Source organism: Chamaea fasciata, unplaced genomic scaffold, assembly GCF_029207755.1.
Source record: "Chamaea fasciata isolate MVZ Bird 193981 ecotype frontalis unplaced genomic scaffold, bChaFas1.0.hap1 SCAF_13, whole genome shotgun sequence".
In the NCBI taxonomy this organism is placed as follows: domain Eukaryota; kingdom Metazoa; phylum Chordata; class Aves; order Passeriformes; family Sylviidae; genus Chamaea; species Chamaea fasciata.
In genome coordinates, this window is record NW_027094098.1 from 6,539,615 (window position 1) to 6,566,278 (window position 26,664).

A 26,664-nucleotide genomic window follows, 5' to 3' on the forward strand; every position below is an offset into this window, starting at 1 on the left:
AGGAGATGTGTGAGGGTGGAGGACGGCGCCAGCTTATTTCTGTGGAGCCATCCCTGGAAAAAGAAGAGGCAGCAGGGGGCAGATCAGAGTGGGGCTGGGAGCAGACACCCTCTCTGCCCCCTTCTCAAGCACCAGCAGTGCCTGGGTGGAAAACCTGCCCTGCGAACTTCCCCCCCTTCCTGTGGGGTAATTAGGGGAATGGAGGGGTACTGGGATAGTGTAGGGATCTGTGCTCAGGAGAGGAATTTTTCCAGCAGCAATGTCTGCTTGTGGGTGGTTACTGCTCTCCATTCCCTGGTCCTTGTGTTGGGATGCCTTGGCTTCCCCTGCCCCGCTTCTATCCAAGAAGACTGGCTCAGAGGAAATGTTGGGTCTTAGATCAGGGCACCTTCCACTTCAGCACCCATTGTTGTGGTTTTTCAGCATCCTTAACGCCTCATTACCCCATTTGGGAGCAGGTAAGCAGAAGGAGAGGCTGCAAACCTCTGGATGGGACCTCTGAGGCCAAGGGGGAAGGTACTGTTGGGACTGGGGGGCATGGGGCCAATCCCTGTGCTGCTTGCAGGGGATTGTACCCATATCTGGGTGAGGAGGCTCTGGCAGAAGCCGCCAGCTTGGCAGAAACAGAGCAGGGGAACTGAGACAAGGGCCTGGCATTTGGGGGACTCCAAGGTGTCCCCTTCAGGCAGGAAGGACCACAGCAGAGCTAGGGAGCTCAGTTGCACAGCACCTACCAGCCATTGCCTTGTGTGTGCAGGGGGGCGGTGCTGGGCAGGGATCACCCGGTGCAGGGGGAGAATGGTCCCAGGAAGGAATACCCAGGAACCAGCAGATCCTGGATGCCAGGGCACAGGTACTGAGCTGGGATCACGCAGGTGCCAACAGACCTCAGGGTCGCGGGATGCTGAGCAACCAGAGCGGGCGGGGGTCCCCTGCCTGCCCTGGGCTGAAGGCCGGGGATCGCCAGTGCGGGTACCCGGGGTGGGGCAGCAGAATGAGCAAGGACGGCGCCCCTCTCCCAGCATTTAGAGATGCCGTGTCTGGGAGACGGTTTCGGTTTCTCAGCGGAGCCGGAGCCCTCACAAAGCCGCCGACTCGCCGGGGCTCGGCTCCCCGCAGACCCCGCCGCCCCGGGCCGCCCCCCGCCGCGGCAGACAAAGAAGGGACGGCACTTATTTATCCGCCTCCTTCCCAGGACCGGCGGGAGGGTGGTGGGCTGCGGAGGTGCGGTGAGCCACCGGCGGGCCGGCAGGGCTTGGCGGGGCACCGCCTGCACCCCGCAACAAAGGGCCGGAGCAGGAGGTGAGCGGCGGGGGCGGTGCCAGGGCTCGAACCTGCGGCCCGGGGCGGTGGGCGTGGCCGGGGCGTGGCTATGCAAACGACGCCCCCCGCGGCGGGCCCGCAACGGGGCCCAGTGGGGGCCGGGCCCCGCCCGGTGCCCGCCCCGCCCCGCCCGGCGCTCACGGGCCGGGGCCGCGGCTGCAGTCGCGGCCGAGAGATGGCGGGGGGCCGCGGGACCCCGGCGCGGCGCTGAGCCCCGCCGCCCTCCTCACCGCCCGGCTGCCGCCGGGACCCCCGCGGAGGTAAGAGCGGCGGCGGGCGGCGGAGCGGATGCCCGGCGCGGGGGGCGCCCCGGGAAAACTTTCCGCCGCTCGGAACTCGCGCGTGTGGGTCCCCCGCGCTGCAACTTGCCGGTGAACTGGGCAGGTGGGGCTTGGGCTGGTGCCGGCGGCGCGGTGCTGGGACCCCATCCCCGAGCTGGTGGCGGCACCGGGTGCGTTGGGGGACCCCCGCTCCCCGCCTCGCAGCGGGGTTTTACCGAGGCGGGGGGACCCTGCCGGTCCCCCTGCTCCCGGGAGCCGCGGCTGGGCAGGCGCGCCCCGGTCCCGCTCGGGGCGGGAGGGCTGTCGCAGGGGCCGGGGGCTGGTGGGGAGCTCCCGAGGCATGGGGGTTGCGGTAGGGCTCGTCGCCGAGCGGGTGCCGGGGGACGCACACACGCCGGAGAACGCCCGGCACCCTGGAGCAGGCTGCCGGAGCCCGCCCCGGTGGGACGCCGAACCCCGATGGGACGCCGAGCCCCGGCAGGACCCCGCGCCCCGGCGGGCCGGGGCTGCGCGAAGGGCGCCCGGGCGGGGGGCGCAGGGGACAGCCGGCGCTCCCTGGGGACAGGCCAGGCGTTCCAGAGCGCAAAGTTGTGCAAAGTTATTTACCGGGTGCGCGGGGCCGCGCTGGACATTTTGCGTTATTGTATTATGTTATGTTATTTTTTTTCCCCCTATTTTCCCTCCCTTCCCACTGATGGCATCGCGCGCCGTGGCCGGAGGTGGGCCAGGCTCCCCTCCCACTGCCTATCCTGCCTCTATTGCTTTTCCCTCCCAAAATGTTTCCTGCTCTCTCCCGAGGCCACGGGGAGCAGGCGTGCAGGCAGCCCTACCCCCGAGCCCCCCGGGGTACTCCCGAGGCGTCCCCTCAGCCCTCTTTGGGGGTTCGATCCCCAAAAGGAGCCCCTGTTCCAGAGGAGAAAACCTTTGCCTAATTACTTGGGCTCACCGGCGCTGGGTTGACCAGCCTGGGGAAGGGGGGATAAAGCCGAGTGGGATTTTGATCTTCCTGCGGCAGCACAAGCAATGGCCAAACTTTAATTGCTAAAAAACCCCTCCAAGCCCAGACGGCCCGGGGGCTGGAGGGCAGGAATGTGGCCGCTCTCCCCTGGAGTTCTCAGTTTCCCCGGAGTGCAGATGACCCTGGAAATGGAGATTTCCTGGCCAAGGTGCACTCCAGTGGCCCGTTTCCCGTTTTGCTTCCTTGGAATTTGCCTTTCCCAGCCAGGTCTAGGTGCCCCCCACTCACCGCCGGCCCTTTCCCCTCTCCTCGCCCTGCGCTTGCTGCGTTCCCCTCCTCTCCCTCTTTTCCTTTGTTTGCCATCTCGCTCCCTGTCTCTGACGCGTACGCCGCTCCATCCAAATGCAATAGTAGGATTTGCCAGAATTATTTCCTAAAGCTGCCGGGGAGAGGGGGGGAGGTTTGGATGGAGGGGGGTTATTTAACTGCAACCAACTGGAGTTTTGGCTGGTGGAGGAATTGGGGGTGCAGGCTGTCCCGGCCTGGCGCTGATGGGAAAGGCAGAGCCTGGGAATGGGTGGGAGAAGGGGGAAGGCAGCCTGAAAAGGGACCGAATACCAGTACAATGGAGCAGAGCTGGGTGTGCTCAGGGGCAGAGGAGCAAATTGAAATATTTACTGACCCCAAAGGCAAGAAGGAGAAAAAAATTACGCAGCCCCAGGGAACAGCAGTGCCACCACACTCGGTGTCTTGCCCTGCTGCTGGTGGCCGTGCTGCTGCCCTTGCCCTGCTTGGGGCTGGGGCTGGTGGTGTGGGTGCTGTGCACTGCAGGAGAGGCCAGCCAGACCACCCAGGTGGGGTGTGGGATTGCACCCCTTACAGCTCAGCATCTCTTTCTGGGGTGCCTCAAATGGTTCCCAGCCATCCGTCCAGCTTCTTTGGGTGTGCCTGTCCCCTCTGGGGCTGTGTGGTGGAAGCTGGCAGAGCCCTGGAGGGCATGGCTTCATGGGGGTGTCATGGTGGGGACCCCTATTCCCACAGAGCTGACCCCCTTTGCCTGGGCTGGCTGGACACTCCCCACGTGCCCGAGCCCACCCGGATACCGTGGCACAGTGCATCCCACCCAGGCATGGAGCTCCCTGGGGACATGAGGGGCTTCCCACTGTGAGCCTCCTCCCAAATCCTGCCTAGAGTGCCCTGGAGACCCCCAGGAGGGTGCTGCCTTGGGAGAGGGGCCTGACCCAGGGGATGGCGTGTCCAGGAGGGTCAGTGGGGTGGGAGGGGGGCACTGTGCACCGTGCCGTGCCGGGGTGCGTGTGTGGCTTGCTGGAGGCAGCTTGGCGGACTCCGCTCAGTGCCGGAGCCCCAGGGAGTCCAGCTGCCTGGCACACAGGCAGGGCTTTTTTTCTTTCCCTCTTCTTTTTCTTCCTCTTTTATTTATGAAAAAAAAAAATCCTTTTTTTTTTTTTTTTTTTTTTTTTGTACGTTCTTGGAATAATGAAGTCCAGATTTCCTTCATGTTGGAAAGATTTGATCCCAGCTCTGCTTGCTGTGGCTTTGCTGGGGGCTGGGAGGAGAGGTGGGGAGGCAAGGGCAGGGAGTGGGACCCCTTTGGGTGCCAGGGCAGGGGAAGACAGCCCAGTGGGGGGCTGGGGATGCTGCAGCTGAGTGGGGGTGTGAGGAGGGATGGAGGGATGCTCCTCACCTGGCCAAGGCTTGCCAGCCGGGTTGGAGGAGGGTGCTGCAACGGCTCTCGCTGCGCTTGCCTCGCCCTGTGTGCTCACCAGGGAGGTAAGGCTGTGGACCCCGATTTGTGGCCCCCGCCCCCCAGTCTGCAGAGCGGAGTTCAGCCTCCCGGGGCTGGCTTCCAGTCCTCCCCGGAGGATGCTGCGTGCCAGCGGGTGATGGAGAGCGGGATGTGGGGCTTGTACCCCTCAGGGGAGTGGTGGGTGCAGTGAACTGACATCCCTCCCACGTGTGCCCTCCTTGGCAGGCTCGGCTCCCCCAGACTCCCCTCGATCTCGGCGCCCAGGCGCGTGCCCACCATGCCCGTGGTCGGTGTCCTCCTCTGGGCCACCCTGCTGACTCTGGGCTGGCGGGCTGCCCATCCCAAGGACCACGGCTTCGCTACCCCCAGGGTCCAGCTCTCCTTCAAAGGTAAGAGTCTGGTTGTTGGAGTGGGGGTCAGGGTGGGACTCCAAGATGGAAGAAACCATGGGCACCCCAGTACACAGTCCTTCTCCTCCTCTCTCGGGGGGCAGCAGCAATCTGCACCCTCAGAAATCTCCATGGGGATCCATATTCAAGTGTGGCTGAGCGCCCAATCTGCACCAGCACACGCTGCCTTGGGGGGCTGGTAGCCTGCCTAGTCCCCCCAGTACGCTTCCTGTTGTGGGTGGGTGGCTCCCTCCATCTGGCAAAGCTGGGTGCTGAGGTGTGGGAAGCCCCCGGCAGCACCCCGATTCCAGACAGCAGCTTGACGCCGCCCTGACCCCCCCAGCTGGTATTAACGCCTGGGAGCTGGCAGGGAGCCGGGAGAGGCAGGAGGGGAGGGTGCTGGGTGGGGGGAAGGGGCTTAACCCTTTCGTACCGGGGCTGCTTAGCCCACCCAGCCACTCTGGGAGCTGTGGGGGCACCCCTGGGTCAGCTTTGGGGTGCACATTGGTGGAGGGGTTTGTCTTGAGCTGCTGTTCTGAGGTTGCTGAGCAGGGCAGGCTGGGGCTGATGAGACAGGTCCCAGGGTTGCAAACCTTGAAAAGTGGAACGGAAATTGTTCCTGCCGGGGGCTTGCCTGCTTGGATGTGTGTCAGGAGGTGACAGACACAAGGAGTCTCACGTCTGCCTCCCCTTGGGGTCTGTGGGAGAGCTGGGGCTGTGCTGCCTGTGCTCCTCCTTTGCTGTCCCACTGTGCCTTTGCCCTCTGGTCGCCTACTGAACCTGTGGGCCTGAGGATGTGGTGGCAGAAGTGATGGTGAGCACAGCAGAGCCAGGCAGGAGGGGCCAGGGCTGCTGACAGCAAACGCAGTGAAGCAGCAATAGCCATGGGTGTTACAGGCTGGTCTTGACAGAAAAAATGGCTGGTATGAAGAGTCTGGGGACAAGTCCAGGCTGGAAAGCAGTGAGCAAGTTCCTCCCCAGAGGCAAGCGCCACTTTCCTCTCCAAATAGCCTTTTTGGAGGGTTTTGGGGGCTGCTGGGACACTTTAGCTTCTGTGCAGATGCTTCCCCACCTTGGCTTAAAACACCTCTTCCTCACAGCTGTGGGGAGGGGAGGCTCCAGCAAAGTCCCAGCTGGACCTGGTACCCACCACTACTGTGTACTCCAGGAGTGACATTAGTTCTGGATAAGCATGGTAAAGCTTACTGTGCCACAGGTTTTTTTAGGGGCTGGTTTGGGGTTGGTTTTTTTGGCCCCAGCTGGCTGGGGCAATGGTTCCTGGCTGTGCTCAGGTTCTCCAGTCCTTCTCCCTCCTGCCAGAAGCCAGGCTCCCCCTGCCCTTGCTGCCTAGAGGAGGGATTTGTGGTGGGAGAAGGGCTGATTTGCACTGGCACACGGAGAAGAAATGCCAGCGGTGTCCTAGATCCAAGCACATAGGGGTTGGGAAGGGGTGCCACTCATCTCTTTTTTGCCTGTATTCTGACAAGGGTGGCAGTGGTGAAGTTTTCCTAGGGTCTTCCTCAAGGGCCAGCTGGAAGCTACACACCAAAGTGCTGATGAGCAGCTGCCTGAGTTCATCTTCTGTGTGCAGCCTCCCTCAAGCCATACAATCATGAGATATTGACATGATAGTGTGACAGTGGCACTTTGTGGATGGTCCAGCCTCTTCTCTTGCCTGGAGAGGCAGGGATGATACCCAAATGCCCAGCCCCAAATCTCCCAGTGCAGCTGCAGAACAGTGGGGCTGGGTGTGATGGGTCTGGGCTGTGGACATTGGTGTGGTGAGTTTGGCTGGGCTCTGCTGTCAGGGAGGGCTGTGGTGCCCCAGGGGACCAGGTGGCCGTTTGTGCAGTCACAGTTTCTGGGGTAGGGGTGTGGGTCTCTTCCCCAGCATCCAGAGGGCTAAAGCATCCCAATGCCAGGGTGGGATCAAGGGGGCCATGTGGCCAGGGTGCTGGGGAAGGAGCCACCATGTCCCCAAGTGTGTCCCCTGGCGCCTTGCCTGGGCGGCCGCGCTGCCTGGAGCCCTGCCAGCTGCGGGAGCGTCTCTGGGTTTGTTTGCCTTTGCTTGTTATCGTGCGCCAGAGGTTTGTTGCAGCTCCCCGGGGCCTGCGTCATCCTCCACGGAGCCCCGGCGTCTCTGAGTGCGATAAAAAAAAATACATCTCTAAAATACTGAAGTGATAGGAAAGGGGTGGGAACTGAGCTCCTGTGTCCTGGTGCAGGGTGATGGGCTGGGCAGGGTCAGTCCTCCCCCCATCCCGTCACCCCTGTGGTCTCTTTACGTGTGTCCTCCTCTCAAGGCTTTCCTGTCCGTGTGTCGGCAGGAGGAAAGTGACCAGCATGGAAAGAACAGTGCTGGGAGCGGCTCCGGCACAGCTCCCTTTTGCCAACAGCTCTTCCCAGATCCCAGCCCAGTGCTGGCCAGAAATAGGGTGGATATTTTTAATCATCTCTGTGCTAACAATTCACTCACTCCCCACACTGCTGTACACATCCTGCGGCCCCCTCTGCTCTGGGCCTTCCTCCGGACCAGGGGCTCGGGCACCAGAGAGGCTGGCCCATGCCCCACGAGGATGCAGGAGGTGATGATGATGATGATGGTGATTCATCCCTCCATGTCCTGCTGCCTGTCCAGCGTGGGAAAAGCATGGGGGAAGGAAGGGTGGGCTCTTGCCCCGCATCACGGCGGGAAGCCCTCGAGGTCAGGGCTCTCCGTGGGGCTTCCAAACAGGAGCCGCTCCCTGCAGTGAGGGGAACAACCCTGCTGGCACCTCTCAGAAAAGCTATGGCGGAGGTCCAGCTGGGGGCAGCCCTGGCTGGGAGGGGCAGGGTGAGAGGCAGGGCAGTTCCTGCGGGGGGAAAAAAAGGACTTCAAAAAGAATGAATTGAGCATGGAGTCTCATCTGGGCTCCACTGCCAGATCTGTGGCCTCGCTCCTGCCTGCCTCGTGCCTCAGTTTCCCCTCCCACCCCACTGGCATCTCTGCCGGTGGCCAGGAGATACCAGTGCACTTGATCCGGGCCAGGGGGTGGCAGATGGCTGGAGAGGAGCCCGGACAGGGGACCATGTCCTGGGGGCCACCCAGGCGCCCTCCTAAGCTGCTGCAGCTGTGGGCACTGCTTGGTGACAGCAGGACAGGATAAACAAGGGGGTGCGAGCAGGGCCAAGGGCTTAGGGACAGCCAGTGCTGGGAATGTGCTGGGAACACTGGCACTGTGGGCCCCCACCCTGGTGTGCGTGCCCCATGCTGCTCCTCAGACCCTGTAAACGTCAGGGGGATGCCACAGTCCCCTTTCCCGTGCCCGATGGGGCGGGGACATGGGGCTGAACCCTGTGACCCCTAAGAGGATTTCCTTGGCTGGGACAGTGGGGGGCTGCGGCAGGGCCACTCCACCCGCTGGGACCGGCTGCTGCTGGGGCTGAGCTCCCTGGCTCCGGCTGCGAAGCTCCATAAGCTCCTTAAACCCTCCCCCGCCAAAAAAACCCTGTGCAATTTCAGCCTCCCCAAGCCTATATCTAATAAGCTAGTTATCCCTTAAATTAACAATGCTCCTTATGGAACAGCGTGGCCTTTCCTGGGGTCCTGGCATGGATGTTCTCCCCACTCCAGTGCTGCTTGGGCACAGAGCAAAGGGCCTGGAGCAGCCGCAGTTTCCACCCGGCACCGTGCCCTCCCCTCAGGGGCTGCGGAAAGAAATAATGTCCAAACATTAAACAAAGAAGCTCAAAGAGCAGTGGGTTGGGGCACCTCAGCTCAGCACTTTGCTTTTGGGGTGATTAAAATCTTTTTTTCGGAAACCAGGCTCTTTCCTGGAGGGGATTTCATGCTGCTGGAGCATCCCCTGACCCAGCCAAGAGCCTGGTTACCACTGCAGAGTGATGCTCGGTGGGGACAGGGTGCCCCCTGCCACTGCTGCTCGTTGGGGAACATCCACGCACCAGCGTTTGGAGCAGGCTGGCCCGAGAATGAATCAGCGGTTTCTGCTGAAAAAATGTGGGTTTTGCTTTTTTTTTTGCTTTTTTTTTTTTTAATTGTTTTTTGGCTTGCGCCCAACCGGCCGGGCTGCGATGGCTGCAGGGAGCACCCGGCCGGCACCTCTTTCATCCCGAGGGGTTTGACCCGGGCGGCTGCAGCACCTGTCCTCTGCCGCGGGTGCCGGCACGGGGCGATGCTCCAGGGGGGCTGGAGATGATCGAGGGTGGAAGGCAGCAAGCGGGAACGGGAGTCATTTCATCTCCCAAGCCCCTGCAAGGCAGCTTCGGTTTCCTCCCACCTGTGAATCGGTTAAATGGGAAAAGAGTTTGGCTGGGGGCCACGGAAACTCTCTTATTATATGTAATTAGCTTAATTACATCATAAATAACCCATCAAGGGGTAGCGGAGTGACGCTCAAACAAATAAGCAATTCTGCTTTCATCGGACGACCCACCCAGCTCTTTGATCAGCCCCAATAACAACAAATGCTTAAACCACGAGAGGGGACACATCCAGCCCCCTATCCCTCTCCCGGCATTGCTCCCCATCCTTCCCCTCTGATGCGTACCCAGAAAGCTGCATCTCAAATTTCAAGTAGGGAAAAAATTTAGCAGGGAACATAATCAAAATTTGGGGCACGCTTCTAAATTTGTGGGATAAAACGCTGCAGGATGGAGATGGGATTTATCCCTGCTGTGCCAGGCTCCCTTGGGATCAGTGCTGGGCTTCTCCATCGGCATTTAAAGTGAATTCATTCTTCCCCATGCAAAGAAAAGGCTCCCGAAAGGCGCTGGCTCCGCCAGCCGGGAGGGGGAGTTGACGGGGGGGGGGGGTGGGGGGGTGGGTTAGGGGAGGCGGGAGTGCGGTTATTGAATATAAACACGCCGTGTAATTTACATGCTAATTATGTTGAATGCGCTACAAGCCCATAATTAGAATCTAATTAGGTGAGAGCGCCTGTAATTGGTTTTGGGGAATGCAGTGATGATGCACCTGGGGAGGTGACCCGCTCGGGTCGTAACGGTGTTAACTCTTCATGCTGGTGTCCTGGTGATATTTGGGGGGGGTGGGGGGGAGGATTTGATGGGGCTGGGGTGGGGTGAGGAGTCCCTCGGGGTGCTCGGTTTATCGAGAACCCCAAAATCTCCCTTTAGCTTTGGAGATCGGTGATGGATAGGGACCACTCACCCCTGCTCGATGGGGGCCAGTGGTGACAGCCAGCAATGGTGGACAGCTGCTGGAGCTGGGAATGCAGCCCGAAATTGGCATTGCAGGGGAATTTGGCTTTGCAGAGCATGCAGTCGGGTGGTGGTGCCGCTGGCAGAGCATCGCATCGCACCTTGTTGCCAGCCCTCGGGCTCCTGGCCGCCGGCATCACTGGAGGGCGCAGGGTAATTACAGCTCAACGCCCAAGGACACGAAACGATTCCGGGCAGGCGAGTCCCGGGGGGCTCGGTAGGGACTCCGCGGAATGCTGTAAGGGGACGGTCCCCGGGGAGGCCACCCTGACTGTGATGCCGAGCGGCTCCTGGCTCCGGTGCTCGGCAATTAAAATAGGATTAGGCTCCCGGCCAGCCGGAGAAGCTCTGCCGGTGCCGGGATTGGCAATGGCGAAGCAGGAGGGAATATGCTCGTTGGGGCGCATCGGCTAATGAGACGGCTTCTCCAGCCCGGCCGGGGCCTCTGCCCCACTCCATCCCCAGGGGCACCCCATGGCTGCTGGGGGCGGGCTTGGGGACACAGTGACTCTGGGGGATTAGGCGGTGCGGTGGAGGTTTGGGAGGTCAGAGGTTGTGGCAGGGTCTTGCCCGCCCTGCCATCGTCTTTGGAGAGGCCGTCACGGGGCAGCGGGTCCGTCACCGCCCTGCTTTGGGAGTGCCCCCTCTGATCGCTGGGCCGTGGGGGGTTGAACGGAGCCCCCGGTGGGGGGGCCAAGGCCCTTTGTGCTACTCGCCCTGTCCCCTGCCAAGCCCTGGAGACGCCCATCCTAATATATGTGGGATATTTGGGACTGTCACTGGCGTGGAGTCCTCCACCACCAAGTGTCCTGGCGTTCCAGGATCCTGGGTCTGTTGGTGCTGGCATCCTCAGGCTGGGCAGGGATGGCAAATGAGGGGCTGTCCTGGCATGGGGGCTCCTGTCCAGTTTAATTGCCATCCCTGTCTGTCTGCTGCAGGTGTCTGTGTCCTGAGTGGGAAACCTGGGCATGCAGTTCCATCTTTGGCAGCTGGAGACAAGCTCTTCTGCTCTGCCTGTGTCACTCACTGCCAGAGCCACCCTGTGCTTTCCTGGCTACAGAGCTCTGGTCCCCACCAACACCAGCATCGCACTGAGGGAAGCACCAGCACACACACAATGTGGGACACACACCTGTACACACACAGTGTATGGGCCAGCGGGGCAGCTTCAGGACATAGGACAGGCAGTGACCAGACCCAGTGTGCCATGGCACAGTCAGGGACTGCTACAGGACAGGCTGGGGACGCCATGGGTGGCATGTGAGCCAGCACCAGCAACAGGGAGCATCTGGAGCCCAGATGGGCCAGGCAGGAGGAGGAGCCTGCTGTGGGTGGGTGGGTGAGTGGCTCCCTGGCCCCCCATCCTTGGCACTGTTCCACTGCACCTCTGCCATGGCCCTCTTGCCTGCAGCCCAAATTCCAGGCCCTGCACATGCCCACGGAGCTCGTCCTGTTCATCCAGCCCTGGCAGACAGGCAGGCCCCCGAGCTGGGGGAGGTTCCTGTCACATCCCATGACTCCGTTTCCCGCAGCCGGCTCCAACGTGTTCCCACACTGTGTGTGTGCACTGGCCTCACTGCCACGGCTGAGCAGGGCCAGCGTCTGTGCAGGGGAGCAGTGCTGCCAGCTGTGGGACAGAGGGGCTGCCCTGCCTGGGAAGGGACCCTGGGGGCACCTGTGGGACATTCCAGTCCCTTGTGCAGCCGGGAGGGCAGGGAGATCTGCAGGCACTTGGCCTCCCAGTGGGAAGGGAAGCTGGCTGCTGGAGCCCTGCCCGGCACTGCCTGGAAGCCGGTGTGACGCTTCCTGACGCTGACCTGTGCGACCCTGCTCCACTCCTCCCCAGGAAGGGAGTCCCCAGAGCTGCTCCCAGGGCCTGCCCAAGGCACCCCTCTGCATGGAGGTGAGGGTGCTCATTGGATCGGTGTATCATGGATTTGGCATCCGGTGGCATCCAAAGAGGGTGACAATGCCGAAGGGTATGGCATCTGGGGCAGATGGCATCCCATGAGGGTGACAACCAATGGCTGAGGATGGCATCTGATGGTTGCTTGTGGCATCCAAAGAGGGTGACACCCTTTGAAAGAGTGGCATCTCCAAAAGGGTTGGCTTCAGAGGCTGATGGCATCACATGGAGGTGGCATCCAATGGCTGTTGACAGCATCCTAAGAGAGCAGCACCTCCAAAAGGAAACATATGAGGAAGATAATGTCCCATAGGGATGGCATCTGATGGCTTGGAGTAGTATCCAAAGGGATGGCATCCAGGGCAGATGTCATCCCATGGAGGTGACATCTGATATATTTGGGGGTGGTATCCAAAGGGGGTGACATCTCCAAGGGGAGTGGCACCTCCAAAGAGTGGCATCTCTAAAGAGGCAGCCTCCAGGGCAGATTGTATCCTGTTGGGGCAGGGTGCTCTGCTTTACTCGTGCCCTGGTCCCTGCTGCGTGGTTCTTGGCACTGGCCCACATCATCTGCAGCACTTCTGCCTTCCATCTGGCTGCCTCATTGCACTTGTGAATATTCATGACCCTCATTATCCTCTTTCACTCCTTGCTCCCACACTTAGGCTAAAAATAACTTTCCAAGGGGGGATGGGGTGTGCAAGGGCGGAGGAGAGGCTCATCACCTCCCCTGGAGCTGGTTCCTTGGGGTCCCAGCTCTCCCACCCTAGCAGCCAGAGTCTTGGCTGGAACATGGAGTCACAGTGCAGGAGGGCAATGATGCTGGAAGTTTTAGGAGCTGTGGCCTCTAGGCTGGGGTGGCAGAGAGGCAGGCCTCCTGCCCCATCTCAATGGCAGCCTCCACTCCCTGCTGTGGGGTGCTGGATCTCCTGAGCCCAGGTTCTGATGATTTCTCTTCTGGCCACTGTTGGTTGTCCCAACTGGCCGTGAGCATCTCTGTCATTGTCCCATGTCCTGCACAGAGGTGGCAGTATCATGGTGCTCATGGAGTGGAAACTGGGCACCTCTTTTTGTGGGATGTCCTCCAGCTGGGCCCAGGCTTGGACTCAGGGATGAGAACGGCAAAGACGGGGGTCCCTGGTGTACTGACACCTTCCCCTTTCCCCCTGTAGAGCTGAAGGCGACGGGCACAGCACACTTTTTCAACTTCCTCCTCAACTCCAGTGACTACCGCATCCTGCTGAAGGACGAGGACCATGACCGAATGTATGTGGGCAGCAAGGACTACGTCCTCTCGCTGGACCTCCATGACATCAACCGCGAGCCCCTCATCGTAAGCTGCCAGCACAGGGCAGGGGGGCAGCAGGTGGAAAGGGGTAATTGGGCACTTTAGGGACCTTTTGGATGCCAGGGCAAGAGCTCGATGGGCATAACTGATGCTGGTGGGAAAGTGGTGGGGCCAGGTGGGAGTCCTGGTCACCCCTGGGTTGGTGTTTCCACAGATCCATTGGCCTGCATCCCAGCAGAGGATCGAGGAGTGCATCCTGTCAGGCAAGAACAGCAATGTGAGTGACCACTATGAACCCCCTGCTGGTAGTGGAGTGGGGCTGGTGCCTGGCACTGGAGGGGGATTCATGTCCCTGTATCCTGCTCTGGAAAAGCCATCCCCTAGCATGTACAGCTATGTCAAGATGGGGTGGCACTCCAGAGTGTTGCAGTGTCCTATCACCCATTCTGTTCCAGCCAGACAGGTCCTGGAGAGCTTTCTGGGCAAGTAGGAGGGCAAGCTCCCTATTCTGCTTCTTCCTATGAGCCAGGGCTAGGCCCTCCAGCTTGCTGGCTTGTGGCCCATGCCAACCTCTGCTCCATGCTGTCCCATGCCACATGCCATCCAATGACCTGTTTCATCCCGTGCCTGCACCAACATGGCCCCACCGCAATCCATAGCCCCCGTGCCTGGGTTGACACATTCTCCTCTGCTTCCCAGGGAGAGTGCGGCAACTTCATCCGTCTGATCCAGCCCTGGAACCGGACACACCTCTACGTGTGTGGCACAGGCGCCTACAACCCCATCTGTGCCTTCGTCAACCGCGGGCGCAAAGCCCAGGTGAGGGGCGGGAGGGATGGGGCTGCTGAGCTGGTGTCTGGCACGGCGGTGCTGGCACAGCCACCAGGGGACTGCAGTGGGGTGGATGCTTGGCTCAGCTCTGCTGGCTGGTGGGGGAGGTTGGGGGCTGAAGGCTGTGGGCAAGGGCAGGCTGGAGTTGACCCTGGCTAACAGTCTTGTGCTGCTGAGCGGGGCCAAGCCATCTCCACAGACCAAGGACTTCTCTTCACGCTGGAACTTGACTGTACTCTGATGGCGGCTTCCACACAACGTGCCCTCCCACCCTGCTGGCTGCAGCCACTGCTGGATCTCCGCTGGGACGAGGGACATGTCAACCCAGCTTCCCGCTTGCTGCTAGGCTGCTGAGCCTGTCACCGTAGATTCCAAGGATGCCAGCACCGGTGCTGCACAGGGAGAACGGTGCAGGGATTGTGCTATCATGTGTGGCCATGTCAGGAACATCCCCGGATGGATGTCACCCAGCACCAAGGACCACAACGTGCAGTGAGAGGGTGGCATCAAAGCTGCATGCCACCAGGCGGGATGTGTGACAGACAGAGGTGCATTTTCAGGACAGCCTTGGGAGGGAGCCAGTCTCTGCAAGTAGCGGCATGAGTATCCCAGGGGTCCCAAGCCCTGTGAGGTGTCTGTCCCCTCCATGCTGGAGTGACAGGTCCCAGGCTGTGTCTTCTGAAGTTTGAGAGGGAGTCACCAGCCCAAACTGAGGGAGGATCACGGCGTTGGATATGAAGGACGGCCATCTGCCTCAGAGCCCCCAAGCCTGGCATGGGCACTGAGAGAGGTGGATGCTGCTCAGACCATTCCAAATTGGGTTTGGATTGGGACTGAACTGGGAAGTGGCAGCATATGAAGAGGACCTAGGGTGCTAGTGCAGTCAAGGACAGCACTAGTTGTCCAGCAGTTAGTGGCAGTGTGGAAGTGTTGCAGTGACCCCATCATGCTAATAGCTTTGGTGCTGAGGCATTGCTCATCAGTGCAAGAGGAACAAGATGGCAGGTGCCATTTTTGAGCCCCGGGGTGTGAGCCCAGCCTGGCTGGCTGTGGGCAGCCATCTCTCCACTCTCTCCTACCCCATGCTAGGGCATCCCAGTTCTGTGGGAGAGAGCAGGATCCATCCTGGGGAAGCTCCTGCTGGGGGCCAGCCCAGCCTGGAGCATCAAGTAACCCAGGGGGACAGCAGTGCTGCTGCTCAATGGGCATCCATCACCCCAGCTCTTGGGGTCCCCTGCTCACCCCTGCCCTGGGGGGTCCTTCCCCTGCTGGCGCTAACTCTCTGCCCTGCTCCTTTTCCCCAGGGGTTTCCGCCGAGCCAGCCGGGAGGCCGGGAAAGCAGATCCACCGACAGCCCCCTGAGCCCGAGACCAGCACAAAGCAAGGTGGGAACCGGTCTGGGAGCCCGCCGCAGCCGTGCCCACGTGTCCACAGGGGCACACCAGAGCCGCGGGCTCCTTCATCCCACTGGCATGCTTCCGACCCCTGGGCCGGGCACCCCGTGCTGTGGGCATCCCTGCCATCCCCTTCCCTCCCAGTACAGCATCTCCCGGCCACCGGCCTGGCGTTGGCTTTCCTTCTCTCACTAACTCCTTCTTCCTAGTCCATGTAGGATCCCCCCCATGGGGGACACTGTCAGGGATAGTGGCTCTTCACCCACCATGACTTTGCCTGACTCCAGGCTTGCTGTGTCCCTTGGAAATGGGGCCATGTGTCGGCAGAGCCACAGGGCTTGGGATGATTCAGGGGAGGATGCCGAAGTGATATGTGGAAGAGGTGTTTGGGTAGGGCCTACAGAAACATTACTGAGAAGCTGCTTCACCTTGCTGCAAGAGGGGCTTGTGTCATCCTGGCAGGCAAGTGCACTCAGGGAGGTGACAGAATCCCCAGCTTCTGGGAACACCCCAGTGTGCAGCCCCCCTGACAGTGTCACCCCCGAGCCTCTCCCCTCCGGACTAACATGGGTCAGTGCATGGGCTGGGGAGCATGGGGGACATGGGCACCCCAGTGCAGCCTGGGGCTCCCCCAGCTCCTCGGGTGGTCGGGGGCCAAGGTTGATGCTTGGCAGTGAGCATCTCCCCAACTGCGGGCAGCTCCTGCTGCCAATTCCCCAGTGCCAGCTGGGAAAATGCCATTGCCGTTTTAGCCTCCTCAGGTCACCCCAGTTCCTCTCTCCCTGCTGGGGAGAGGGTGTGTGTCCTAGCAGGGGCTCCCTGGGGGCTGCCAGCACGTGCTTCCTGGCAGCTCTGGTGCATTTCAAGGTGCGTTAGCTGATCAGCACCAGCCCCACAATGGCTCCTGTGTTACCTGACCAGGAGGGTGAGATGATGGAGCCAGTGCCAGGACTATGCTGGAGAGAGAGAGTTTGTCCATGTGAGGTGTTTGCCCACTTCAGGAGTGAGGCCAGCGTTGGACAGAGGCGTTTTTGATGGTGATGGTGGCACAGACTGTGCAGAGCAGTGATGTGGATGGTGAAACATGCCCATCTCTGGGCCTGGGTGCCCCAGGAGGAGCAAACCCTCCTGTGGGAGATGCCCACGGTGAGCTCCCAGCCCTCATCCCCTCTTGTTCTTCCCAGAGCCAGGGCTCCACCAGGACCCTGATGGCCTCCCTGTTGGCTGTCACCATGTCCATCACCCATGTGCCAAAGCCAGGGTACAGGGCCAGTGGGTATCTGCCCGATTCGGTTGCTTAAGGTCTCCCCCATGACCAGGCTCCCCATGGATACTCTGTGCTGCTGCTTTATCTCAGCTGAAGGTGCTCCCTATGCCAGGGTGAGGAGTGACCTGGCTGGCTGGGCCAGCCTGTCCCTGTGTGCCCCCAGCCAGCGCTGGCAGAGGATTTTGAATGTGCCTCCAGAGGCAGTGTGGGTCTCACTCCTGACTGGGAATGTGTGATGGTGCCAGGGATGGTCACAGGGAAGGCAGAAGTGACGGGAGGGAGACATCCCACAGAGCAGACACAGCATCTCACCGTGTGAAGAAGAGCCCTGGAAAATGAACCCTGGCAAGAGAAATACAGTGGGTCCAGCAGCCGAGCTGTGCCGAGCTGTGCCGAGCTGTGCTGCAGGCCAAACCCTGCCTGCTGAAGCTGCTGGAACTGTGTGACCTTGCTGGGCAAGCAGCAGTGTGCAGCACAGCCAGCTGGATTGAAGAGACAGTCAGAAAAGACTTTTTCCCGGACCTGGGGGATGGATGCCCCACTTCAGCCTGATGGTTCAGCCAAGTTGCCAAGTCGTGGAGGGCATGGAGAGGCACCCAGCATCTTTGGAGGAGTCACTCACAGGAGCTTCAGCTTCTCAGGAGACCTGCAGACAGACCCCTTGTGTGGGCCATCCACACCTGTCCTCGCTGTTGTGCATCATCCTGGAGGAGGCTGCCTCTCCTGGTGGGCTTTGGGAGCTGTCACCTGAATGGAGGGGTGAAAGTCTAACCAGCTGCTCTATTTGCTTCCTTCTCCAGGATTATATCTTCTACCTGGAGCCAGACAAGCTGGAGTCAGGCAAGGGGAAGTGTTCCTACGACCCCAAAGTAGACACCGTCTCTGCATTAATAAGTGAGTCCTGTGGCTCCCTGGTGCCAGTGCTTCCTGTGCTGGGCAGAGGGAATATGCAGGTGTGATGGAACAACTGCCCCCACCAGGAGCAGAGTTCCTGCTTTGCCATCCCTGCCAGCTTCAGCTGGCCAGGCACCTGGCCCAGCAGAGGTGGGGATCGTGGTTACAGACCAGTGCCAGCTTTCAGAACTCTCTGGGATGGTCACAGTGGTTCTTGGTTGCCTGGTGGCTCCCAACCAGGTCTGGGGCTGGCAGTTGAAGAAGGTGGTTGGATGGTATGAGGTGGGGATTCCTGGTTGACCTCTGCCCTCTGCAGATGAAGAGCTTTATGCTGGCGTCTACATCGACTTCATGGGCACAGATGCTGCCATCTTCCGCACCATGGGCAAGCAGACAGCCATGAGGACAGACCAGTACAATTCCCGCTGGCTCAATGGTGAGTTCAGGGGTCGCTGGCCCACATGTCCTGGGGACCTCATGGCTCCAGCCCCAGAGACGAGAGCGTCATATGGTACTGCATCCTTCTGCCAGAACACAGACAGCAGCCAGGATGGGCAGGTGGATGGGTGGGTGGGTGGATGGATGGTTGACAGCTGACAGGTGAATGGATGGACAGAAAATGGATGGATGGATGAATTGATGATGGATGGATGGATGATTGGATGATGGATGGATGGATGATGGATGAATTGATCATGGATGGATGGATGGCGGATAGATGATGGATGGATGGGTGGATGGATGGATGTGAAGGCACAAGAGCAGGGATAGCTGTGTGGGCAGTGACAGACATGCCTGGAGCTTTGCTGGGCGGTGGGAGCAGACTGGTGAGAGATAGGACTGGCTCTGCTGGTGTCAGTGCATGGGTTTCTGCAGCGCTGAGATGTCAACCGTGTCGCCTGCAGTCTGTGACCCTGAACGTTCATTCTGCCCCGCTTGGAGCACCCCTGCCTGCGGGGCAGCAGCTGAGTAAACAGAGCAGAGCAGATGGGAGGATCCTGCCGGGCCGGGGAGCCAGCGGGGTGGTAACCCGAAGAGGGGGAGCTGTCAGCGCAGGCTGGGCACTGGCTGATGGATGGCAGGGAGAAGCTTCCTGAGAAGCTTCCATGCTGTGTGGTTCCTTCCTGGGGGGAAGACTGGTTCCCACCACCTTGCTTGTAGAGCTGGTGTATCTCTTCAACCTGTGGGCCTCAGGAATGCTCCCAGGGACCCCAGAGGGAGGCTCAGCATCCTGCTATGGCATGGAGCAGGAGTGCCACTGGGCTGATGGTGCCATGCTGTGCTGTGTGATTCCAGACCCAGCCTTTGTCCGTGCCCAGCTCATCCCTGACAGCAGCGAGAGGAATGATGACAAGCTCTACTTCTTCTTCCGAGAGAAGTCAGCTGATGCCCCACTGAGTCCTGGGGTCTATTCCCGCATCGGGCGCATCTGCCTGGTAGGTGTAGCAGAGGACAGGCAGGGAAGTGGGCAGGGGGACGGGCAGGGCTGAGCACCGGGATTTCACTGTTGCAGAATGACGACGGGGGCCACTGCTGCCTTGTGAACAAGTGGAGCACCTTCCTGAAGGCCCGGCTTGTCTGCTCTGTGCCGGGCCCCGATGGAATTGAAACGCACTTCGATGAGCTCCGTGAGTGTGAGAGGAAAGGGATGGGAGCCTTCTCTACCCCTGGAGGCTTGGGGGGTACCCTGGGCAGAGCTGGAGACACCCCTGCTGCCCCCCTGCCTCTTGCTGTTCCATGGGTAACTGCTCTGCCTGTACCCTGGTGTCTCTGCCCACCTTCCCTATGGTGACCCCTCCATCTTTCTGTCCCAAGAGGACGTCTTCATCCAGCAGACTCAGGACACCAAGAACCCTGTTATCTACGCTGTGTTCTCTGCTTCGGGGTGAGTGCTGACCCTCCTGGCACAGTGCAGGACAGGAGGGGGTCTCAGCTGGGTGGATGTCCTGGCAACACCATGACAAAGGGTGGCAGCAGGTCCTTCTCCCCAGGTCAGTCTTCAAAGGCTCTGCTGTGTGTGTCTACTCAATGGCTGACATCCGCATGGTCTTCAACGGGCCCTTTGCCCACAAGGAAGGACCCAACTACCAGTGGATGCCCTACACAGGAAAAATGCCCTACCCCCGTCCAGGCACTGTAAGTATCCCCCAGGCACCATGGGAGGTGAGCCAGTGCCTGCCAGGCAGCCAGCACCCTCAGACCTGCGCTCGGGTACCAACTCACCAAGCACTGGTGATGTGTGCCACAGTGCCCTGGGGGGACCTTCACCCCGTCCATGAAGTCGACCAAGGACTACCCTGACGAAGTGATCAACTTCATGCGCTCGCACCCGCTGATGTACCACGCCGTGTACCCCACACACCGCCAGCCACTGGTGGTCCGCACCAACGTCAACTACCGCTTCACCACCGTGGCTGTGGACCAGGTGGACGCAGCAGATGGGCGCTATGAGGTGCTTTTCCTGGGCACAGGTACCCACGCCGCGCACCGCGGGGAACGCAGCATGCTCCGGCGCGGCCCCGGAGGGCACGGGCACCACCAGGGCTGGCCAGAGCACGGTGCCCTCCACCGCTAGAGTGGGGTGAGGGGCTGAGACTGCCTCCCTGAGATCCCTGCCCCTCCTCAAGGCTCCAGACTCCTCTTTCCCTGCCCCGATGCTATCTCTCAGACCCTACTGTCCTGCCTGATCCTTCTCTTAGCCCAGCTCCTATCCCTGAAGCCAGTGATCCAGCATGATACTTCCCATCCTGGGAATTCTGCCATGCAGCCTAGTCTTCCCCCTGTCCTGGTACCTGTTCCAGAGGTCTTATCATCCAGCCATATCCTTTCCTGACCCTAGCACCCATCCAGTGTGCTTCCTATTGCCTGTACTAAGCCCGTCATCATCCAGCATTGTGCTTTTCCTGCCCAGTTGCCCATCCCAGAGGCACTGACATCCAGCCCTGTACTTCCCAGATCTCAGTGCCCATCCTGGGGGCACTATCATTCAGGCCAGTGCTTCCCCTGCTCTTAATGTGCATCCCAGAACCCCAATGATCCATCCTGGTCAGTCTCCAGCCCTGGTGCATGTCCCCATGCTGCTCTGGGCACTCTCTGGCACTCTGGTGGCACTCTCTAGACACAGGTGATTACCTGAGCTGGCACACTCCACCCCAGACATAGCTACCTGCCACAGCAGGAGAGAGATGGGGATGGTCCTGGGGGATCCTTCCTTCCCACAGCCCCAGCAGGGGCCCCCTTCACAGACAGGGAGGGCATGGGTGCCCAAGGGTAGCACTGAGCACCTGGGCACTATGGTGTCTTGCAGATCGGGGCACCGTGCAGAAGGTGATTGTGCTTCCCCGGGATGACATGGAGACAGAGGAGCTCATGCTGGAGGAGATTGAAGTGTTCAAGGTAAGAGCTGGCATGTCCTCCACCCTCTGCTGAGTGTTCTTGACCCAACCGACCTACCCCTTGGGACAGCAGCCAGCCCCTTGAGACACCAGCCAGTCTCTTGGGACACCAGCCACCTCTTGGCCAGCTCTGGAGGGACTCCAGGCTTTGGTCCTCCTGCCTGCTACCCACTCATATCTCCCCCTGCCTGCTCTGCCTGCTCCAGCTGCCTGTGGGGGGGGTCTGAGGTGCCCTCAGGCACCAGTCCCTCAGGGCTGTAGCATCAGTCCAAGCAGTTATCCCTCCATGTTCTTCATTCCTGCTCTCATCCAGGTGCCAGCACCCATCAAGACAATGACCATCTCCTCCAAGAGGGTGAGTCATAGCACGTGGCAGGGGGCTGGGTGGGCAGATCCTGTCCTGGGCCCGGCTGTGGCATCGCCCAGTGTCACTGCAGCACCGGAACAGGAGGTTCTCAGAGGCCCTAATGCAGTAGGGATGAGGTAGTATCTCAACCCTGTCCTCTTTGTCCCCAACAGCAACAGCTGTATGTGTCCTCGGCCGTAGGCGTGACCCACCTGGCCCTGCACCGCTGTGACGTGTACGGGGAAGCCTGTGCTGACTGCTGCCTGGCCCGGGATCCGTACTGTGCCTGGGATGGCAGCGCCTGCACCCGCTACTCTGCCTCCTCCAAGAGGTACAGAGTGGGGCAGGGAGAGGGGCAGGGAGGGACCCCCCAGCCACAGGCTCCCCCTCTCACCCCTCACTTCCCCACAGGCGGAGCCGGCGGCAGGACGTCCGGCATGGCAACCCCATCCGGCAGTGCCGTGGATACAACTCCAATGGTGAGTGGGGTCTAGGGTGAGGCCTTGCAGCGTGGGGCAGCTGGGAGGGGAGAGTGAGGGCACAGGGCTGGAGCTGGGGGCACGGGGATTGCTTGGTGGATTGATGGTTTTGTGGGTGGATGTATGAAGATACACGTATGAGTGGGTGGATGGGTGGGTATTAGGGAGGAAGATGAACATAGATGAGTGGATACATTGAGGATGAGAACAAGCAGATGAATGTGTTGGTTCATGGTTGGGTAAATGGGATGGATGGATGGATGGATGGATGGATGGATGGATGGATGGATGGATACATTGGGGAGTAGGATGAACATGGATGGATAGATGGATACACTGGAGATGGAAGATGGATGGATGTTGAGGAGGAGATTGAACAGATTTGAATGGGTGGATAGAGGGATAAATGCATGGCTGGCTGGCTGGATGGGTGAATGGATATCCACCCTTGGAGATAGAATGGGCAGTGGAGAAGTCAGTGGGGTGGGGGTGACCTGGCTGCCCGTGGCCCCCCTGCAGCTAACAAGAACACTGTGGAGGCCGTGCAGTACGGCGTGGAGGGCAGCACAGCCTTCCTGGAGTGCCAGCCCCGCTCGCCCCAGGCCAGCATCAAGTGGCTGCTGCAGAAGGACAACAGCGACCGGCGGAAAGAGGTAGGGCAGGGCACTGCCCCGGGGGTGCCGGGGGTGCCCGGTGCCATCCGGCTGAGCTGTGCCCCCTCTCCCCCCCAGCTGCGGGTGGAGGGCCGGGTGCTGCGCACGGAGCAGGGCTTGCTGCTGCGTGCCCTCCAGCTCAGCGACAGCGGCCTCTACTCCTGCACCGCCACCGAGAACAACTTCAAGCACACGGTGACCAAGGTGCAGCTCCGCGTCCTCAGCAGCCGCGCCGTTCACGCTGTGCTGGTGCAGGCGGAGACCCCCCCTGGCCTGCCGGGTGCCCCCACTCCCCGCTACCAGGACCTGCTGCAGCTCCTCACCCAGCCCGAAATGGGACTCCTGGACCAGTACTGCCAGGGCTACTGGCGGCACACGGCTGCCAGCCCCCCGCAGCCGCTGGCTGGCCTCAAAGCCAAGGAGCAGCAGGACCAGAAGAAGCCTCGAAACCGCCGGAATCACCAGCCAGAGACCTATGGGCATACATGAAACCATCGTCAGGGACTTTGCTAGCACAGTGGTCTATTTTTCCCCCCTTTTAATATTAAAAATATCTATAAATAAATATATATATATATATACATCCACGCACACACACACACGCAGACACACGCGCTCCCCCCTCCCACGGGAGGTGGTACTTATTTGTAGGCTGTACATAGGCACTGGGGTGGTGCTATCCCCACCTCCCAGCCCCAGGAAGGAGCAAGGACCCCTGGGGAGGGGTAGGAATCTCTGAGATGGCTGCAGCCACCATCACTGTCTTCTCCCCTGCCAAGGACCCCCAGATCCTGGTGTGCAGAGACCACAGGTCACCACAGCCACTCTCCCACCCAGCTGGGGCATGGCACCGGGCTGGGGGATGGATGTCCTGGTGTGGGAGGGGATGATAGCCTGGGGAGGGGGGGGGGAGGTAGTGCCAGACAAGGTCTGCCCACTGCAAGTTGGGCATGGCCATCATAGCTTCGTGCCTCAGTTTCCCCACAGTGTTATGGAGGAGCAAGTGGTTTCTGTGGGAAAGCTGTAGACCACCAGGCAAGCTGAGGAGGAGGGGTGAGGGTACATGGCTCTGTCTCCTCTCTGGGGGCTTGGCAGGGGTGAGATGGGACCTCAAGGTAGGACTGAAGTGTTCAGGCAATAGTGGGGGCTTGGCCCCATGGTCTCTGGGTGGAGAAGGGAAGGAGAAGGGGCCATGCTGGTGCAAAACCTCGAGCAGCTGCTGGTGCTTGGTGACAGTGGCACCCAGAGGTGTTTGGGACACCCAGCCCATCAGCCACCCTCTTGGGGCACCCCAGTGAGTGTAGAGGGTTGTAAATAGTTGTACATGGGAAACGCAGGGGTGACCAGGGCTGAGTAAATGCCCCCTGCTGCAGCCAGGGGCACTCCCAAATAAACACTGGCTTTGGGACAGATGCGGGCGCCTGCGTGTGCTCTGTAGGGGACAGACCTGGCCCCCACCACGTAATCCCCTGAGCCCTGCCAGGGCACAGAGGGCTGTCCCTGGGGGAGCACTGGGTCACTGGGGGGCAGGACAGGGGGTATGGGGAGGTGGCAGTAGTGGGTGGCATTGCTGCGTGTTTGAGTATGCTGGGCTGGTGGCTGGCACCAGCACTGGGTGTTGCTGGAGGCACTGGGAGCACTCAGACTCACTACTGGCAGCACGGGAAAGTACTGGGGGCACTGAGGAAAGTTCTAGAGCACCAGAATGTGGTACTGGGAGCTGGTACTTGGTGGTACTAGGGGCATGGAGCAGGGTAGAAACTTTACAGAGGGCACTGAGGGTGGTAGTGGAAGATGCTGGGAGCACTTTGATACAGGGGTGGTACCAAGCTCCTCTTAGTAGTTCCGGGAAGCACTGGGGTCAGTGCTTAAGGTCCTGACTGTATCAGAGGTAGTACTGGGCACACTGGAGGTTGGCACTGGGAGGACTAGGAGAAGTACTGAGGCATTAGGATTTGGTAGTAGGAGCTGGTACTTGGTGACCTTGGGAACAGCGATAGGGAAGTGGTAATGGTTCTGTAGGGGTGGCTGGGGTTGTAGTGGGCAATCCTGGGCTGTAGAAAGGCACTCTGTTCAGCATTGTCATAATTGAGGTGGTACTGGGCTCCTCTGGGCAGTCCTGAGAGGTACTGGTGTGAGTACTGGGGGTGCTTGGGCTATGCTGGGGTCAGTACTTGGTACACTGGTTGCAGGCAGAGCTGTACCGGGGATGGTGCAATGCTGAACTGGGGGCACTGGGCTGTGCTCTGGGTGTGCAGGGCTGTACTGGGAGCACTGCTCTATACTGGGGGCGCTGGGCTGTACTGGGGGCACAGGGCTGTTCTGGGGGCGCTGGGCTGTACTCGGAGTGTACAGGGCTGTACTGGGGTCGCTGGGCTGTTCTGGGAGAACTGGTCTTTACTGGGAGCGCTGGTCTGTACTGGGGGCGCTGGGCTGTACTCGGGGTGTGCGGGGCTGCACTGGGGGTACTGGGCTGTACTGGGGGTGCTGGGCTGTAATGGGAGCACTGGTCTGTACTGGGAGCACTGGTCTTTACTGGGGGTGCTGGTCTGTACTGGGGGCGCTGGTCTTTACTGGGGGCGCTGGTCTGTACTGGGGGCACTGGTCTGTACTGGGTTCACTGGTCTGTACTGGGGGCGCTGGTCTGTACTGGGGGCACTGGTCTGTACTGGGTTCACTGGTCTGTACTGGGGGCGCTGGTCTGTACTGGGTTCACTGGGCTGTACTGGGGGCGCTGGTCTGTACTGGGGGCACTGGTCTGTACTGGGGTCACTGGGCTGCACTGGGGGCACTGGGCTGTACTGGGGGCGCTGGTCTGTACTGGGGGCGCTGGTCTTTACTGGGGGCGCTGGTCTGTACTGGGGGCGCTGGTCTTTACTGGGGGCGCTGGTCTGTACTGGGGGCGCTGGTCTGTACTGGGTTCACTGGTCTGTACTGGGGGCGCTGGTCTGTACTGGGTTCACTGGTCTGTACTGGGGGCGCTGGTCTGTACTGGGTTCACTGGGCTGTACTGGGGGCGCTGGTCTGTACTGGGGTCACTGGTCTGTACTGGGGGCACTGGGCTGTACTGGGGGCACTGGTCTGTACTGGGTGTGCAGGGCTGCAATGGGAGCTGTGCTGGGCGCTTCCGCCCTCTGGCGGCCGAGCGAAGCGCTGCAGGAGAGCCGCGGTGCGGGGCGGGGCAGCGCTGGGGACATATGGGGGGACACAGGGACACTGGGCTGTACTGGGATCACTGGGGCAGTCCTGACAAGGCCTGGAGTCACCGGAGGTGGGGGGACACTGAGGAGGTGCTACAGTATTCCTTGGGAAACTCAGTTTTGCTGCGGTGGCCACAGTGGAAATGTGGGACACTGGGGACATGAGAGGGGGCACTGGGAAGGCACACTGAGGGACCCAGAGACATTTTGGGAGGCTCACTGCGGTTCAGGTGGCACTACAGTGCCCCTGGACGTTGGGCAGGGTTTTGGGATTTTTTTGGTGTTTATTGTTTGGTTGGTTGGTTGGTTGGTTTGTTTTGTTTTGTTTTGTTGTTTTTTTGATTGGGGGTGACTCGGTCCCCACACAGGAACTGGGATTGCTTGGGAACACTGGGATTTCTTCCGCAGTCACTGTTAATGGAGAGGGCTTTGAAACCCTGTGGAGAGTGTGCAGGTATCCCTGAGGATGTTGTGCAGGTGTTGCTGGAGAGCCTGAGGACGCTATGGAGGTGATACTGACTGAGCTGACCTGGTGGCACTGGGAGTGAACTGGTGGGTGGCTGGGCAGACTAAGTGCAGCCGGGGAGCGTGGGGACGTTAGTGGAGGGTTCTGGAAGGATCCCTGGGGACACAGGGTGTGGTGACTGAGGCTGACACTGTCACTGTGGAGAGTGCCCGTGGGGACACTGGTATGGATTACTGGGGTAGGACAGTGGGCACTGGTCCAGAGCAGGGGTATGACCAGGTGACAGGTGAGGTGGGGACAATGGGGACATTTGCTCCCACTGTGACCAGATCCCAGCAGACACACCATCCCACCCCCCAATTCCAAACCCCTGGGGTCCACATTAGAGCTGGAGATGGGTAGGGGTCCCACTTCCCCCAGGGCGGCTGGGTCACTTACCCAGCCCCAGGGTGGAGGCAAAACTGGGAGCTGGTCAGGCTGAGGCCCCCCCGGCAGAAGTGCTGACACCGGGAACCACGGGATTGCTGAGCTCAGCCCGCCGCAGATTGAAGGGGGTTTATCGGGGGGGCCCAGTTTAAGCCCCGGGTGCTAAGCGCAGCCCCCCGGCAG

The 26,664-nt window shown here is 60.5% G+C and overlaps 1 protein-coding gene across 2 annotated transcripts; it reads left to right on the top strand.

Moving 5' to 3' along the window:
* Nucleotides 1-1,459: 1,459 nt before the first annotated feature.
* SEMA3F (semaphorin 3F) lies at nucleotides 1,460-23,245 on the top strand. Of its 2 annotated transcripts, XM_066195308.1 has the most exons (19): nucleotides 1,460-1,583; nucleotides 4,556-4,719; nucleotides 13,015-13,175; nucleotides 13,345-13,407; nucleotides 13,830-13,949; nucleotides 15,266-15,346; nucleotides 17,423-17,516; nucleotides 17,833-17,952; nucleotides 18,813-18,952; nucleotides 19,030-19,144; nucleotides 19,332-19,401; nucleotides 19,508-19,652; nucleotides 19,765-19,987; nucleotides 20,824-20,912; nucleotides 21,225-21,266; nucleotides 21,431-21,588; nucleotides 21,669-21,736; nucleotides 22,256-22,389; nucleotides 22,468-23,245. In XM_066195308.1, exons 2-19 carry the CDS (start codon nucleotides 4,608-4,610, stop codon nucleotides 22,876-22,878), a joined length of 2,346 nt encoding a protein of 781 aa, XP_066051405.1. In that variant the 5' UTR covers nucleotides 1,460-1,583; nucleotides 4,556-4,607; the 3' UTR covers nucleotides 22,879-23,245. The 2 variants fall into 2 exon arrangements, with proteins under 2 accessions (XP_066051405.1, XP_066051406.1); XM_066195309.1 differs by lacking the exon at nucleotides 15,266-15,346.
* The last annotated feature ends 3,419 nt before the right edge of the window (nucleotides 23,246-26,664 follow it).